At 39.0% G+C, this 15,958-nt stretch overlaps 1 protein-coding gene across 6 annotated transcripts in view; it reads left to right on the top strand.

Annotated features, from left to right (window-relative positions):
* TBC1D31 (TBC1 domain family member 31) overlaps nt 1–15,958 on the top strand; it is a 66,880-nt gene that overhangs the window by 15,152 nt on the left and 35,770 nt on the right. For all 6 annotated transcript variants that reach the window (XM_061438687.1, XM_061438686.1, XM_061438688.1 and 3 more), the window contains exons 5-7: nt 8,906–9,057; nt 11,630–11,789; nt 14,230–14,430. In XM_061438687.1, coding sequence (XP_061294671.1) covers nt 8,906–9,057; nt 11,630–11,789; nt 14,230–14,430 — 513 coding nt within the window. The remainder of the gene's footprint in view (nt 1–8,905; nt 9,058–11,629; nt 11,790–14,229; nt 14,431–15,958) is intronic.

Raw genomic sequence — 15,958 nt, 5'->3', positions numbered from 1 at the left:
AAAAAATAGGATTCCAAATCTTAGTGATAAAATAAAATTAAATGTAGTAAATGTAAATACAGTATGCAATATACATATAAGTATATTCTTCTAAAATAATAGAATATCATAGTCTATCTTTAGGTTACCAGCAAGCTTTTCCTCAAAAGACTAGATAGTAAACATCTTTGGCTTTGCTGGCAAAGAGCAAAATTGAGGATATGTGTGTACTTACATAACCACCTGAAATGACATAATTTTAAAACATAAAACTCATTCTCTTGGGCCATACAAGAACTGGAGATGAGGCAGATGGTTGTCACTCCTGGCTTATTCTGTTGAAAACAGGAAGTAATTGTAAACTAAACTTAAAGCAAAATTTTAGTTCTTATCAAGTTTTTATTAAACTTATATTTTTACTGCAGTTTTTTACTTTTAAATTTTTATTGGGGTATATTTGATTTACAATGTCGTGTCATTTTCAGATGTACAGTAAAATCAATTAGTTATACATATGTCCACCTTTTAGATTCTTTTTGTTAAAAAAAGTTTATTCATCTGCTTCAGGTCTTAGTTGAGGTACACAGAATCTTCATTGCGGCACATGGACTCTAGTTTGTGGCACGTGGGCTCAGAGGTTGTGCATGGGCTCAGTAATTGTGCATGGGCTTAGTTTCCCTGAGGTATGAGGGGTTTTAGTTCCTTGACTGGGGATTGAACCTTCGTCCCCTGTGTTGCAAGGCAGATTCTTAACCACTGGAACACCACAGAAATCCCTTTTTAGATTCTCTTCCCATATAAGCCATTACAGAGTATTGAATAGAATTCCCTGTGCTCTGCAGTAGATTCTTTTTAGATATCTATTTTACCTACAGTAATGTATAGATGTCAGTCTCAGTCTCTCAGTTTATCCTTCCCCCCTTTTATCCCCTGGTAACCATAGCTATAAAGAAAGCTGAGTGCCAAATAATTGATGCTTTTGAACTGTGGTGTTGGAGAAGACTCTTGAGAGTCCTTCTGACTGCAAGGAGATCAACCAGAAAGGAGATCAGTCCTGAGAGTTCATTGGAAGGACTGATGCTGAAGCTGAAACTCCAACACTTTGGCCACCTGATGCGAAGAACTGACTCAGTGGAAAAGACCCTGATGCTGGGAAAGATTGAAGGCAGGAGAAGGGGACAACAGAGGATGAGATGGTTGGGTGGCATCACGGATTCAATGAGTTCGAGTAAACTCTGGGAGTTGGTGATGGATGGGGAAGACTGGCGTGCTGCAGTCCATGGGGTCTCAAAGAGTCAGACACAACTGAGCGACTGAACCTTAAGTTTGTTTTCTACATCTGTGACTCTGCTTCTGTTTTATAACTAAGTTCATTTGTACCATTTTTTTAGATTCCACATTTAAGTGATGATATTTGTGTTTCTGTGTCTGACTTCACTCAGTATGACAATCCTTAGGTCCATCCATTTGCTGTAGATGGCATTGTTTTGTTCTTTTTTATGGCTGAGTCTGCTTTTATATTTTAAATACAAATTTTGTGATTTTTTTTTTCCCATTGATGACACATGGTAACACATGATGATATGGGTTTCATTTATGATTGCTCTTTTAATCTGAAATGGTCTCCCACCTTTTCTCTTTTATTTCCCTAACATTAATTCTTTTTTTTTTTTTTAAAGACACCAGGCCAGTTAGTTGTGTTGGAAAATGCCACACATTCTGGATTTGTGTTACTGTCTCCTCATTGCATCATTTAACTTGTTTTCTCACCTGATACCTTGTACGTTCAGTTCAGTCACTCAGTTGTGTCTGACCCTCTGCGACCCTATGGACTGCAGGACACCAGGCTTCACTGTCCATCACCAACTCCTCCTGGAGCTTGTTCAAGCTCATGTCCATCAAGTTGGTGATGCCATCCAACCATCTCATCCTCTGTCGTCCCCTTCTTCTCCCGCCTTCAATCTTTCTCAGCATCAGGGTCTTTTCCACTGAGTCAGTTCTTCACATCAGGTGACCAGAGTATTGGAGTTTCAGCTTCAGCATCAGTCCTTCCAATGAATATTCAGGACTGATTTATTTTAGGATTGACTGGTTTGATCTCCTTGCGGTCCGAGGGACTCTCGAGAGTCTTCTCCAACACCAAGATTCAAAAGCATCAATTGTTTGGTGCTTAGATTTCTTTATGGTCCAGCTCTCACATCCATAGATGACTACTGGAAAAACCATAGCTTTGACTAACGAACCTTTGTTGCAAAGTAGCAGCTGATGCTACTGATTTCTTGGAAACTTGAATTTAAGTCTAAAGTCTTGAGTAGATTCACATGAATCATTTTTGACAAGCTATTCACCTTGTGTGTAAGATGGAAATAATAATCGTGCTTACCTCACGGTTGGTTTCAGGATTGAAAATGATAATCTGTGCAAAGTGCTTAGCACGAAGCTTGAGCATAATAAGTGCTTAGTTAGCTGCAGCTGCTGCTGTTTCTATATTGCTGTTATTTTTGTTATCTGTTATCCAGCTTTATAGGATTATTTCAGTGCAATTAGGTATCTTCTAAAAAGCTATAAGGTAACTGTATTCTTTTTCTTTTGAACTATATTAAGTAGATGCATAATCCCTTATTAGCAACTCAAAAACCCAGATGTTTTTTAATAACTCATTTGGTGGCAGAATCTGATTGGAATTCATCTGGCAGCAAAATCTGAACTAAGTTGACCTGAGGCTGAAATATTAATATATTTGAGTATGGGGTGTCGCTCCAAGTCACTGAGAGTTCTACATAATGTTACAGAATATGCATTGTATTGGGCTTCCCTGGTGGCTCAGATGGTAAAGAATCTGCTCGCAATGTGGAAGACCCAGGTTTGATCCCTTTCTCAGATCATAAGTAGTTCTGAATTCTGGAACACATCTTCCCTAAAGGTTTCGGATTAGAAACTATCAGTCAATAGTTTGAGTTTGACTTCAAAATGTTTTTAAAGAATTAACTGCTCCATCTGCTTTCCACTGATTTTTGTACCTAGCCGTACTGGTAATTGATAGTAATAGATAGCAATACCACAGGTGGCTCAGTGGTAAAGAATCCACCTGCAGTGCAGGAGACACAAGGAGACTTGGGTTCAATCCCTGGGTCAGGAACATCCCCTGGAGGAAGAAATGGCAATCCACTCCAGTATTCCTGGCTGGAAAATCTCTTGGACAGAGGAGCCTGACAGGCTACAGTCCATTGGATTGCAAAGAGTCCAACACAACTTAACAACTAAACAACAGCAGTAATAGATACCAATTGTTGAGTCCTTATTATGTACTTAACACTTTGTTTTGTTATTTTTAAGCTTAAATAATCCTGAAAGGTAGATACAATTATCCACATTTTATAATTGGGGAAACTGCACTTCAGGAATATTAAGTAACTTGCCCAGTGTCACATAGCTTATGAAAGAGGTGCAGTTCTGAGTTGAAGCTTGGTTTACTCTGAAGTGGCTCCATTATGCTCTCAGGTGAACCAATTACATTTCTTTGAATTAGAAAATTTTAATTCTTTTGTTGATACTAGGAGGTAGGACATTTAGCTCTGTTAGCTAGAGATTTTGGAATAAATCCTAAGATTTCTGATTACTGTGGTTCAGTATGTATCAGACAAGGTTTTGTGATGATGGCATCAGAGAACACAATAGTGTGTCACTAAGCTTAGTCTGGTCATAACAAACACCCTCTTCCAACAACACAAGCGAAGACTCTACACATGGACATCACCAGATGGTCAACACCGAAATCAGATTGATTATATTCTTTGCAGCCAAAGATGGAGAAGCTCTATACAGTCAACAAAAACAAGACCAGGAGATGACTGTGGCTCGGACCATGAACTCCTTATTGCCAAATTCAGACTTAAATTGAAGAAAGTAGGGAAAACCAGTAGACCATTCAGGTATGACCTAAATCAAATCCCTTATGATTATACAGTGGAAGTGAGAAGTAGATTTAAGGGCCTAGATCTGATAGATAGAGTGCCTGATGAACTATGGAATGAGGTTCGTGACATTGTACAGGAGACAGGGATCAAGACCATTCCCATAGAAAAGAAATGCAAAAAAGCAAAATGGCTGTCTGGGGAGGCCTTACAAATAGCTGTGAAAAGAAGAGAAGCGAAAAGCAAAGGAGAAAAAGAAAGATATAAGCATCTGAATGCAGAGTTCCAAAGAATAGCAAGAAGAGATAAGACAGCCTTCTTCAGCGATCAATGCAAAGAAATAAAGGAAAACAACAGCATGGGAAAGACTAGGGATCTCTTCAAGAAAATCAGAGATACCAAAGGAGCATTTCATGCAAAGATGAGATCGATAAAGGACAGAAATGGTATGGACCTAACAGAAGCAGAAGATATTAAGAAGAGATGGCAAGAATACACAGAAGAACTGTACAAAAAAGATCTTCACGACCCAGATAATCACAATGGTGTGATCACTGACCTAGAGCTAGACATCCTGGAATGTGAAGTCAAGTGGGCTTAGAAAGCATCACTACGAACAAAGCTAGTGGAGGTGATGGAATTCCAGTTGAGCTATTCCAAATCCTGGAAGATGATGCTGTGAAAGTGCTGCACTCAATATGCCAGCAAATTTGGAAAACTCAGCAGTGGCCACAGGACTGGAAAAGGTCAGTTTTCATTCCAATCCCAAAGAAAGGCAATGCCAAAGAATGCTCAAACTACTGCACAATTGTACTCATCTCACACACTAGTAAAGTAATGCTCAAAATTCCCCAAGCCAGGCTTCAGCAATATGTGAACCGTGAACTTCCTGATGTTCAAGCTGGTTTTAGAAAAGGCAGAGGAACCAGAGATCAAATTGCCAACATCCACTGGATCATGGAAAAAGCAAGAGAGTTTCAGAAAAACATCTATTTCTGCTTTATTGACTATGCCAAAGCCTTTGACTGTGTGGATCACAATAAACTGTGGAAAATTCTGCAAGAGATGGGAATACCAGACCACGTGATCTGCCTCTTGAGAAATTTGTATGCAGGTCAGGAAGTAACAGTGAGAACTGGACATGGAACAACAGACTGGTTCCAGATAGGAAAAGGAGTTCGTCAAGGCTGTACATTGTCACCCTGTTTATTTAACTTCTATGCAGAGTACATCATGAGAAATGCTGGACTGGAAGAAACACAAGCTGGAATCAAAATTGCCAGGAGAAATATCAGTAACCTCAGATATGCAGATGACACCACCCTTATGGCAGAAAGTGAAGAGGAACTCAAAAGACTCTTGATGCAAGTGAAAGTGGAGAGTGAAAAAGTTGGCTTAAAGCTCAACATTCAGAAAAGGAAGATCATGGCATCTGGTCCCACCACTTCATGGGAAATAGATGGGGAAACAGTGGAAACAGTGTCAGACTTTATTTTTCTGGGCTCCAAAATCACTACAGATGGTAACTGCAGCCATGAAATTAAAAGACGCTTACTCCTTGGAAGGAAAGTTATGACCAACCTAGATAGCATATTCAAAAGCAGAGACATTACTTTGCCAACAAATGTTCGTCTAGTCAAGGCTATGGATTTTTCCTGTGGTCATGTATGGATGTGAGAGTTGGACTGTGAAGAAGGCTGAGCGCCGAGGAATTGATGCTTTTGAACTGTGATGTTGGAGAAGACTCTTGAGAGTCCCTTGGACTGCAAGGAGATCCAACCAGTCCATTCTAAAGGAGATCAGCCCTGGGATTTCTTTGGAAGGAATGATGCTAAAGCTGAAACTCCAGTACTTTGGCCACCTCATGCGAAGAGTTGACTCATTGGAAAAGACCCTGATGCTGGGAGGGATTGGGGGCAGGAGGACAAGGGGACGACAGAGGATGAGATGGCTAGATGGCATCACTGACTCGATGGACGTGAGTCTGGGTGAACTCCGGGAGTTGGTGATGGACAAGGAGGCCTGGCGTGCTGCGATTCATGGGGTCGCAAAGAGTCGGACATGACTGAGCGACTGATCTGATCTGAAGCTTAGTCTGTATATACATGGGCACTCAGTAAATTTTTGCTGAATTGTACATTTCACTGTTAACTTTCTCTAACTACTATCCTGAATTCTTTCAACTTTGAAAAGAATTCACATACCTCTCAAAAGTGAATTGGGAAGCCTAGGATTTTCATATTTTGTAAGGAAAAGGTGCAGCCAGCCTTCATAAAGTATATTTTGTTAGTGCTCTTGAAGTTTTTTCTAAGCATTTTTTGTTTGTCAGGAGATGACACTATCTCAATAATGACATGATTCATTAGGAACAATTTTATAATCATTAAAATCTGGCAATTAAAATTACAAATCTAGTAATGAATAATCATGTAGACAATAATCTATCACAGCTATTCCTCAAAATAGCAGCTGATGCTCATTAACTTTTAAGCTTTTGCTTCTCTCAGTAGGAATAAACTTTATTACTTTTCTAGAAAAATACTGCTAATTATAATAAAAAATTTAAGACACTTTTTTTGACATCGGATTAGAAACTGTTTTAATGCATTCATTATAGATTGCATTCATTTAATGCATTCATTACAGAAAGAACTTTCTATAAGTTCTTTCTATAAGTTCTATAAGAAAGTTCTTTCTGTAAGACCTTCATATTACAAATCTTCTTAATAAAATGGAACTGTTGGCAAAAGACCTACCAGATTGTCTTTGATAAAGGGAGCCCAGGACAAAAGTGAGGAGAAACTGGATCAGGCAAGGGCCTGGGCATCTGATGTAGTTGAGCTAGCATCTTTTAGAGTCTTACAGCTGTGGTCCTTAGTAGATTGTTCTAATTAACCGGTATGGTCCATAGTACATTTTGTATGCATGTATGTATGTTTTTTAGCATTATTATCAAAAAAGAGATAATGTATTATATATGTAAATATATATATTTACAATTCTCTAAAATTTTTATAGTAATGTTTTTAACTGTTAGAATCATTGCGTAACTATATGTATACAATAGCTGGATGACAATAATACAAATTAGTTGCAAGGCTGCCATATTTCATGTGGATGCTTTATTGACCCATTGTTTTTGTAACACTGGGGAAAGCCATGGTAGATGCCATGTTGATCCTTCTCTTTCTCTGGACATCTCTCTCACTACTGTGATGATGGTTACGTCTAGATTCTGAATACTCAGAGACACTCTAGACCAGTGTTAGAGATACTGAACACTTCATCCCCAAGGAATGTATTAATAGCACTCCCTCTGACACCAGTAAAATTGTGAAGATGTCAGAATGAAAGGTAACAAATCCTTAAAGGTGCTCTGCCTCCTCTATGAGTCCCTGCCCCTCTCTTTCCACACAAAAACAGTCATATGTTTTAAAAATAATAAAAAATAAATAATAAAGCTTGTAAAGACGCAGTAGTAGACACAAGAAGACGTGTTCAGATATAAAGTGTTAGAGTCAGTTCTAATGCGGGTAAGAAGGCTGATCTGTGTGGAACCAAAGAACAAATACCTAGAACTCGACATAAACTGTTAAAGGTGAAGATGCGTATACTATACAACCTAGTAAGAAAAAGATTTGTTCATTCATTTATTCACAAAAAACTGTTGCGCACCTTTACTAAGTTCTAGTCATTGTGCTTGCCACTGACCACACAAGAATAAGCAAGACAGACAGGACTTCTGCCCGCTCAGAACCAACCGAGTATCTTCAGCTGCGAAGGGTGTTGCGTCTCTTGCTCAGTTTTGTCCGCAGTGTTTGGTGTTCCATGCATCGGGTCTTAGGGTAGATTTCCTGTGGGCAGACGAGTGTATAAAGAAATTATAATTCTTCTGTGGTTCAGAGGAATAAAATAGAAGACCAAAGCTGTATTGAGGGGAAAATAAAGGGAAAAAAGAATAAATAGCTAGAGCTGTAACTGTTAGCTGTTTGCAGGAATTTATTTTGAGGGGATAGCTAGGAATGCTTGTCCTTAGGGTATTGAATTTTTTTCATGTTCTTTGCTTCCTTTTCTACCTCCCTCTGTGTGTTTTACACAGATGGCACACAAAGGTCTATTTGAGGCCATTGAAACCTATGAGAAAATATTGGTCAATTTTAATAAAAACGTTACATGATTGAAGTAAGCATTGCTGACTGCTTATGTAATGGAGAAATAGAAATTATGAGAATAAAACGACATTTTCAGCTTTTCCACCTTTCAGTCTCAATTGTGCATTAAGTAAATTGCATCTCTAATAAAATATGAGAATCCCTAATAAAATATAAAATCTCTAACATCATGTATTTGTTTTCAAGTTTTTACTTTTGCAAAAATGCTTAGCAAACATTTATACATATTTATCTTAAAGCATTTTGCTGTTTTTTCCCTCAAAGAATTAACCCTTAGAAGCAGATTGATTATTCAGAAGAAATATAAGACTTGAGATATATACAGTATCTTTAGTCAGTTTTTACTACCAGCAGGAGTGTATCACAGTTCCTTTTTCTATAGTTTCACCCACATTTAATATTTTTAACACTTGGTTGTTAGTACGTAATACTGTATATTAGTATATAACGTATAAATATACTATGTACATTTTGTGTATATGTATGGTTTGTGTTTTGTATAGTTTGTGCATTATTTTAAAGTAAATTTGATACACATAAAATGGTATCTTATTTTCATTTGAATCTTTTATAAGGTTAAATATTTAAGAATTGTTAATATTTTATGAATAAACTTGTCATTTTAGTCACCTATTTTTTGTTTAAAGGAGTTTACCTTTTATTTTGGTTTATAATAGTTTATAAAATATCAGTTTTATCCCCTGGAATATATTGTAAATGTATTTTCTCCAGTTTAAGAAAAAATAATTTTAAGAAAGAATTAACTACTTGTAAATTTTAAACTTAAAGAGGGTTAAATGATCCTTATATAAACAATAACTTTTTTCCCTCCCTTTTTAGGTTTTCTTTCTACCATTAAGTAATACCATCCTCAGCTGTTTTAAAGATAATTCCATCTTCGCCTGGGAATGTGATACTCTTGTTTGCAAATATCAATTGCCAGCTCCACCTGAAAGCTCTAATATATTATACAAAGTGTTTGCCGTGACCAGGTAATGTTCACTTTGAGACACTGAGGATTTTTAAGAAATTTAACTTCCAGTGAAATTTTATAAATTTTCATTCAGTATTTTATTGTCATACGAGCAAAAGTTTCCTTTAAACTAAGATATGATCTCAGATATGGTATTAAGATTTTTACTTATTGTACACAAAAATATAAAAAGTATATGGAATCGTAAGGCTGGTATTCTCATTAGCTATAATAAGCATTAACTAATAGCCACTCCTATCTTGTCTATAATTCTGCCTGTGTTTAGCCACGTACAACTCTTTGCGATCCCATAAACTGCCTGCCAGTCTCCTCTGTGGGGTTTTCCTGGTTAGAATACTGGAGTGGATTGCCATTTCCCCCTCCAGGGGATCGTCCCAACCCAGGGATCAAACCTGTGTCTCCTGCACTGGCAGGCAGATTCTTCACCACTGCTAACTATCTGCTACTTGTGTACTGTGTCGTCGTAAAGCAAAGCCCAAGTGTATCATTTCATGCATAAATATTTCCGCATGTATCCCTGAAGGATAGGACCCTTTTTGAAACACAACTGTGGTACTATATTACACCTTTACAAATTCATAATACTATATCTAATTATTATTCATAGTTCACGATTGGTCTAATTAATCATTTTTGTGGTTGGTTGTTCAAGTTAGGAACAAAATAAGGTTCACACATGGCCTTGGTTGATATAACTCTCTTTATATTTTCTTTGCAGTTAATTTGTTAAAGAACTGGTCATTTGTCCTGTAGTTTCTATATTCTAGATTCTGCTTTTTACATCCCTGTGATGCTATTTAATGTGATCTTTTCTCATCTGTATTTACTATAAACTGGTTATGTCATATTTCCTGTAAGTTGGAGGCTTGATCTGATCTGGTTTGATTTGGGAGCAAGAAGACATTGTAGGTGGTTGGTGTACTTTCGTCTGGAGGGACATAGAACTCTTTCTTATGATGTTAGTGGTCATTGGTGATCATCACCTAAATATCCTGTGTTGCATTGGAGGTTAGCAAAATGGAACTATTCTGTCTTTCCTTCTCCTTTATTAACCAGAACCCTCTCGAGAAAGAAGCTTCCTCTCATCAACTCTTTGGTTACTTTCCTGTACAGTTAGTAAAGGAAAAGCAGGATAAAATGCTTGATTTCTTCATCTTAAAAAAAAACCCTTTTCCCCCCAAATAATGGATTGTTTATTGGCATATTCAGAGGTGGCCATTGAAGGTCTTCTGTCTTTAATCTTTGTAAACTCATGGATTTAAGCATAGTTGACATGGTTTGACTCATTAAAATTATTATTCTTAGTGATGCTCTGGTTCTCTCATCTTTGACCAGTGAGATTATCTTCAGGTCGACTCTGAACCCTCTTGATATAACCCTTTGTCTATGATGTGTGTGTGTTAGTTGCTCAGTCATGTCTGACTCTTTGCAATGCCGTGGACTGGAGCCCGCCAGGCTCCTCTACCCATGGGATTCTCCAGGCAAGAATATTGTAGTGTTGCCATTCCCTTTTCCAGGGGATCTTCCTGACCCAGGGATTGAACCCATGTCTCCTGTGTCTTTGCAGGCAGATTCTTGATCACTGAGCTACCAGGGAAGCCCTTTTACAGGCTACTGCAATATAATAGCTTTCTTACTTTGTGTATTTTTAATCTCATTTCCTAAACTCAGTCTCTGCAAAGCAGCTAGAGTGGTCTTCTTAAATCATTAAATCATTCCCCTGTCCAACTCCCTTGAAAGGCTTTACATTGCTCTTAGGAAAGTCCAACTCCCCGCCATATCCCCTGAGGTCTTTTGTCCTCTGGTCTTGGCTTCCCTCCCTTTTGTCATCTTATTTCCTTCCCCATCTAATTTAAGTGTTCAGCCACACTTGAATATTGCTTCTCATTCTTCCTTATATACTAAGCTTATTCCTGTCTCAACATTTTTGTATTGGCCAATCAGCAATACTGACAAGCATGGAATTCTTCCTCCAGGTCACCCTGTGACTGGCCCATTCACATCATTCTTGCAGTAGATCTCCTTCGTTTCCCAGCTCTGTAACATCACCTGTTTAAATTAATAAACATTAAGAATTAATTTCCTCAGGTGCTAGCCACATTTTAGTTCTCGGTAATCACACATGGCTAATCGTGACTATTTTGGTTCTTGCTGTTTGGGTTTTTGTTTATTTATTTTTGACTGCGTTTGGTCTTCTCTGCTGGGCGCAGGCTTTCTCTAGTTGTGGTGAGTGGGGGCTGCTCTCCCTTGCAGTGCGCAAGCTTCTCACTGTGGTGGGTTCTCTTGTTGTGACACGTGGGCCCAGCAGGTGTGGCTCTCAGGCTCTAGAGCGAGGGCTCAGTAGTTGTGGTGCGTGGGCTTAGTGGCCCACAGCACGTGGAATCTTCCGCAATCAGGGATGGAACCTGTGGCCTCTGCATCAGATTCTTATCCACGGTACCACCAGGGAAGTCCAGTAGTGACATTTTTGGACAGCATAGGTGAGAACATTTCCATCGTGATACTGGATCAAGTTGGATAGTGCTGCTATAAATAATTAATCCAGTCTTTTTTACCTGTCTGTTCTGCAGGGATGGCCGAATCCTGGCTGCGGGAGGCAAATCAAATCACATTCATTTGTGGTGCTTGGAAGCTAAACAGCTATTTAGAATTATCCAGATGCCCACCAAAGTTCGTGCCATTCGCCATCTCGAATTTCTTCCTGATAGTTTTGATGCTGGTTCTAATCAGGTTAGTAACATAAAGGTTAGTAATGTGGTACTTTTTTGGAAAAATCATATCAATTTCTGCACTGTATGCTCTCATTTAACTTATGGCAGCCTGATTGTTTCAAGGATTTGAAATTGCCAAAAACTTGTTCAGTTCAGTTCAGTCGCTCAGTCGTGTCCGACTCTAACTTGTTAAGAGTCTAAAACTGAAAGAATGGAAAACATCTTAGTTTCTATATGTTAATGATAATTTACCCTTTTCCCTAAAATCTGTATACTTTATGTCTTACTCTGGTTTACAGGGTGATGAAGTGTGGTATTTTTTTTATTTGATCCTTAAAGAATTCTTTGAGCATAGGCAGGAAATGTTTCACAGACTGTGACATGAAACTAAGTGACTTGTCGACACTGCTGTTACAAGGATTAAAAGTAGGACTAGAACGGAAATTTCCTTGCCTTTTTGTTGTGCTGTGTTTTATCTACCATAACAGGTTGCCTCGAGCCTATGAAACATGTTTTATTTCTATTTAGCCTTAGTTTACAAAGTGCTTCCCTTCCACACACCCTTTTTCTTTTTAATAGTTTAATAGTTGGGCAATTGAACCTTAACTTCTTTATTTTAAATTATCTTGGGTCTTGCCATTAACAAATTTTATGTGTGTGTGTGTGTGTGTGTGTGTGTGTGTGTGTATTTATCATATCTATTTTAAGTTTTCTGAGTAGATAATGCTTTCACATGGTTGAAAACACTAAAAAAAATAGGCATAAAGTGAACTCTTACTTTTCTCTCTCATTTGCCCAGTTACTCACTCTCCAAAACCACTGCTGTTATATAATATATTTTTCCCATTTTGCATTTTTTTTCCTTACTTAGTTTACCTTGAAGATTATCCTATATCAGTACAAAACTTCATTCTTTTTTACAGCTGTATAAATTGTTTTAACCAGTCCTTTATTATTGGGCATTCAACCTGTTTTTAGTTCTCTTCTAGCACAAATAATACTGCACTGCATCACTTTTGCGCATGTCACCTCACACATCCTGTCTGCAGGGAAAAATACAATCCCAGAGTTAAGTAGTGGCACCAGCATTATGTGCATCTGTAGTTTTGATAGACCTTGCCTTCCAGAGAAGTGCCGTCAACTGAATGCGGGGATTCCTTCCATGTGACCAACAGAAAAGCATGCTTTTTAGATTGTCACCTTCAAATTGCCTCCAGCTACCTCCAAACTGTAGGCTTTCACATGACAAGGGATGTCAGTGCTTCACAGAATCACCTGGTGACGCTGCCTGCCAGCCCCTGGCCCCGGGGAAAGAGCCTGTAGAGGAAGCAGCAGAGGAGTTTATTGTTTTATCATTTAAGCTTTCTTAGTACGTGTTTTTAATTTTTCAAGTTGTATGAGTTACAGCTGTTTTTTCCCCCTTAAATGACTAGCTTCCTTTGGACTTCCCCCCACCCCAACACTGTCCTTTTTTGCAGCTCACAGACTTTCTCCCTCCACAACCCAAATGCTGGTTACAACAGCGAGGTCACAGGTTTGTGTGGGGCAGCAGGACAGCTGTCAGCTCTGCTCAAGCTGAGGATGGAGAAGGGAAAGAAGCCCTCCAGCCTTCCCGCTTCTGCCAGCCAGTGTGGAGTCAAAATGGAGAACTGTACTCCTCTCTCCTTCCCCTGGAGGGGTTGGTGGAGATAGGCCTGCCTGGGTGGGAAGGGAAGAGGCTCAGGTGGCCCTTCTGTAGTCTCCTAGGATAGGCTCCTTACTGGTTCTGGTTAGGGCCAGGCTTACCTGGACCTGAACTGAGCAAATCTGCGTGAGCCGTGATCAGGGATTTTAAATAAACATCATGGCTCTCTGCGAGTATGGTCTCCTCTGATTGTCCTCCACCCCACCACTGCATGCCCCCCAAGAGAGAACATATGTAAATACACACATATGTAAGTGTGTTTGACTTTTTAAAATTGAGGTGTAATTGACATAGAACATGTTAGTTTCAGGGCTTCCCTCATAGCTCAGTTGGTAAAGAATCTGCCTGCAATGCAGGAAGACCCTGGTTCAATTCCTGGCTTAGGAAGATCCACTGGAGAAGGGATAAGCTACCCCCTCCAATATTCGTGGGCTTCCCTTGTGGCTCAGCTGGTAAAGAATCCGCCTGCAATGTAGGAAACCTGGGTTCCATCTCTGGGTCAGGAAGATTCCCCTGGAGAAGGGAAAGGCTATGCACTCGAGTATTCTGGCCTGGAGAATTCCATGGGCTGTATAGTCCATGGGGTCACAAAGAGTCAGACAGGACTGAGCACCTTCACTTTCACTTTCATGTTAGTTTCAGGTGTGTAACATGATGACTTAGTATTTGTATGTATATATTGTAAAATGATCACCATAATAAGTCAAGTTAACATCTGAGACTTGAAGTTTAAATGTGTTTTAGGAACTCACATGTTGTTTCTCTCTACTCTTAGGTTCTTGGAGTGCTAAGTCAGGATGGTATTATGAGATTTATTAATATACAGACTTGTAAACTTCTCTTTGAAATTGGGAGCCTTGATGATGGAATTAGCTCATCAATAATTAGCCCACATGGACGGTACATTGCATCTATTATGGAAAATGGCAGTCTGAACATATACTCAGTTCAGACTTTAACGAAAGAAATAAATAAGGTATGTTATCAAGTAAACTTCCCTTTTTTCTTTTAAGATTTAAATGTTGTATCATCAAAAGTAAAAGCTCTGTTACAATTTTGTAACTTCCTCGCACCATTATCCCTTTTTCTGGATGTGTTTTTTCGCTCTTACTCCCAAAGCCACATCTCCAGACTTTGCTCACCTATGCTCCATTCTTACACTGCTGCCTTTGTCAAAGGCCTCTGTTTGTTGTCCCTGTCCCACTCGAGGTACCCCTCTGATTGGTTTCCTGCAAAAAGTCCGCAATCCCAGTCTGTTCATTTTTTTCTCTTTCTTCCCCTCTTGCAGTCTAGATACCTTAGAGCACCTATGACTGTATCTATTCCTCTGTTTCCCAAATTGAGTCAGTACTAAGTCATGAAATCCTTGAATCTGAAATGTCTATACGTGGGCCACCTGTTCGCCATCTCGGCCATCCTTGTATTGGTGCTCACTGACTGCTCTCAAATAATAGTAATCTTGATAAATATACCTAAACTCAGAGCCCTCGGTGCCTGCTCCTCCTCATCAATCATCTTCCACATTCCATTTTTCTAAAATAAGACTTTAATCATCTAAAATAATGCTGTTCTTGTGGCCTCTTTTCCTTTGCCTCTTGCATTAAATCCACTCTTCTGCCTGCCTCTCAGTCTTCTCTGTTCTTGTCTTCTCTACCTAGCGTGTTTCCCTGTGCTTTCTGCTTCTCTTACTGTCCCTTTTAGACACCGTGTGCATTTCTACATCTGTTGTTACCCTGCACATTTCATCTGAAATATACTTCCCACTTCTCTTACAGTAATGTAGAATTTCTCCGGCTTGTTGCATCAAATAACAAAGCAAGTTTTACTTTAGATTGTTTCCTTCTCTTTTCTGGGGTGGGGAGGGGAATAATTTTAAGAAAGAAATTATTTGTTTTTAATTGGAGGATAATTCCTCTACAGTGTTGTGTTGGTTTCTGCCGTATATCAATGTGAATCAGCTGTAGATACACCTGTGTCCCCTCCCTCTTGACCGGCTCTCCCACCTCCCGCCCCGTGCCACCCCTCTAGGACGCCACAGAGCTCAGGGTTGAGCTCCCGGTGTTGGTGTCATAAAGTAAATTCGCACTGGCTGTTTTACATGTGGTAATGCACATGTTTCAATGTTGTTATCTCAATTTGTCCCACCCTCTCCTTTCCCCGTTGTGTCCACAAGCCTGTTCTCTATGTCTGAGTCTCTGTTGCCCTACAAATGAGTTCATCAGTAAGAAGTTCTTATTACAGAGAAAAAGGAAAAGATACAGATAAGCAAATAATTCAATAAGTCTAACCATTCTCAGATGATTTTGAAATGTATGCCTACCAAGTATTTTTTTCTATGTGTGTAAATGTAGACAGTCAACCTTCATATTCACAGATTCTATCTGTGAATCTGTCTGCTGGTGAAATTCAGTTTTCAGTAACTCAGTGTTGTGTCAACTCTGTAAAACATAACTACCGCGGATAATGAGAATTGTGTGTATGTGTTGTGTGCACATGTGAATACA

The sequence above is a fragment of the Bos javanicus genome, chromosome 14 (assembly GCF_032452875.1).
Source record: "Bos javanicus breed banteng chromosome 14, ARS-OSU_banteng_1.0, whole genome shotgun sequence".
Classification (NCBI taxonomy): Eukaryota; Metazoa; Chordata; class Mammalia; order Artiodactyla; family Bovidae; genus Bos; species Bos javanicus.
This window is presented reverse-complemented; position numbering and strand designations above follow the sequence as displayed.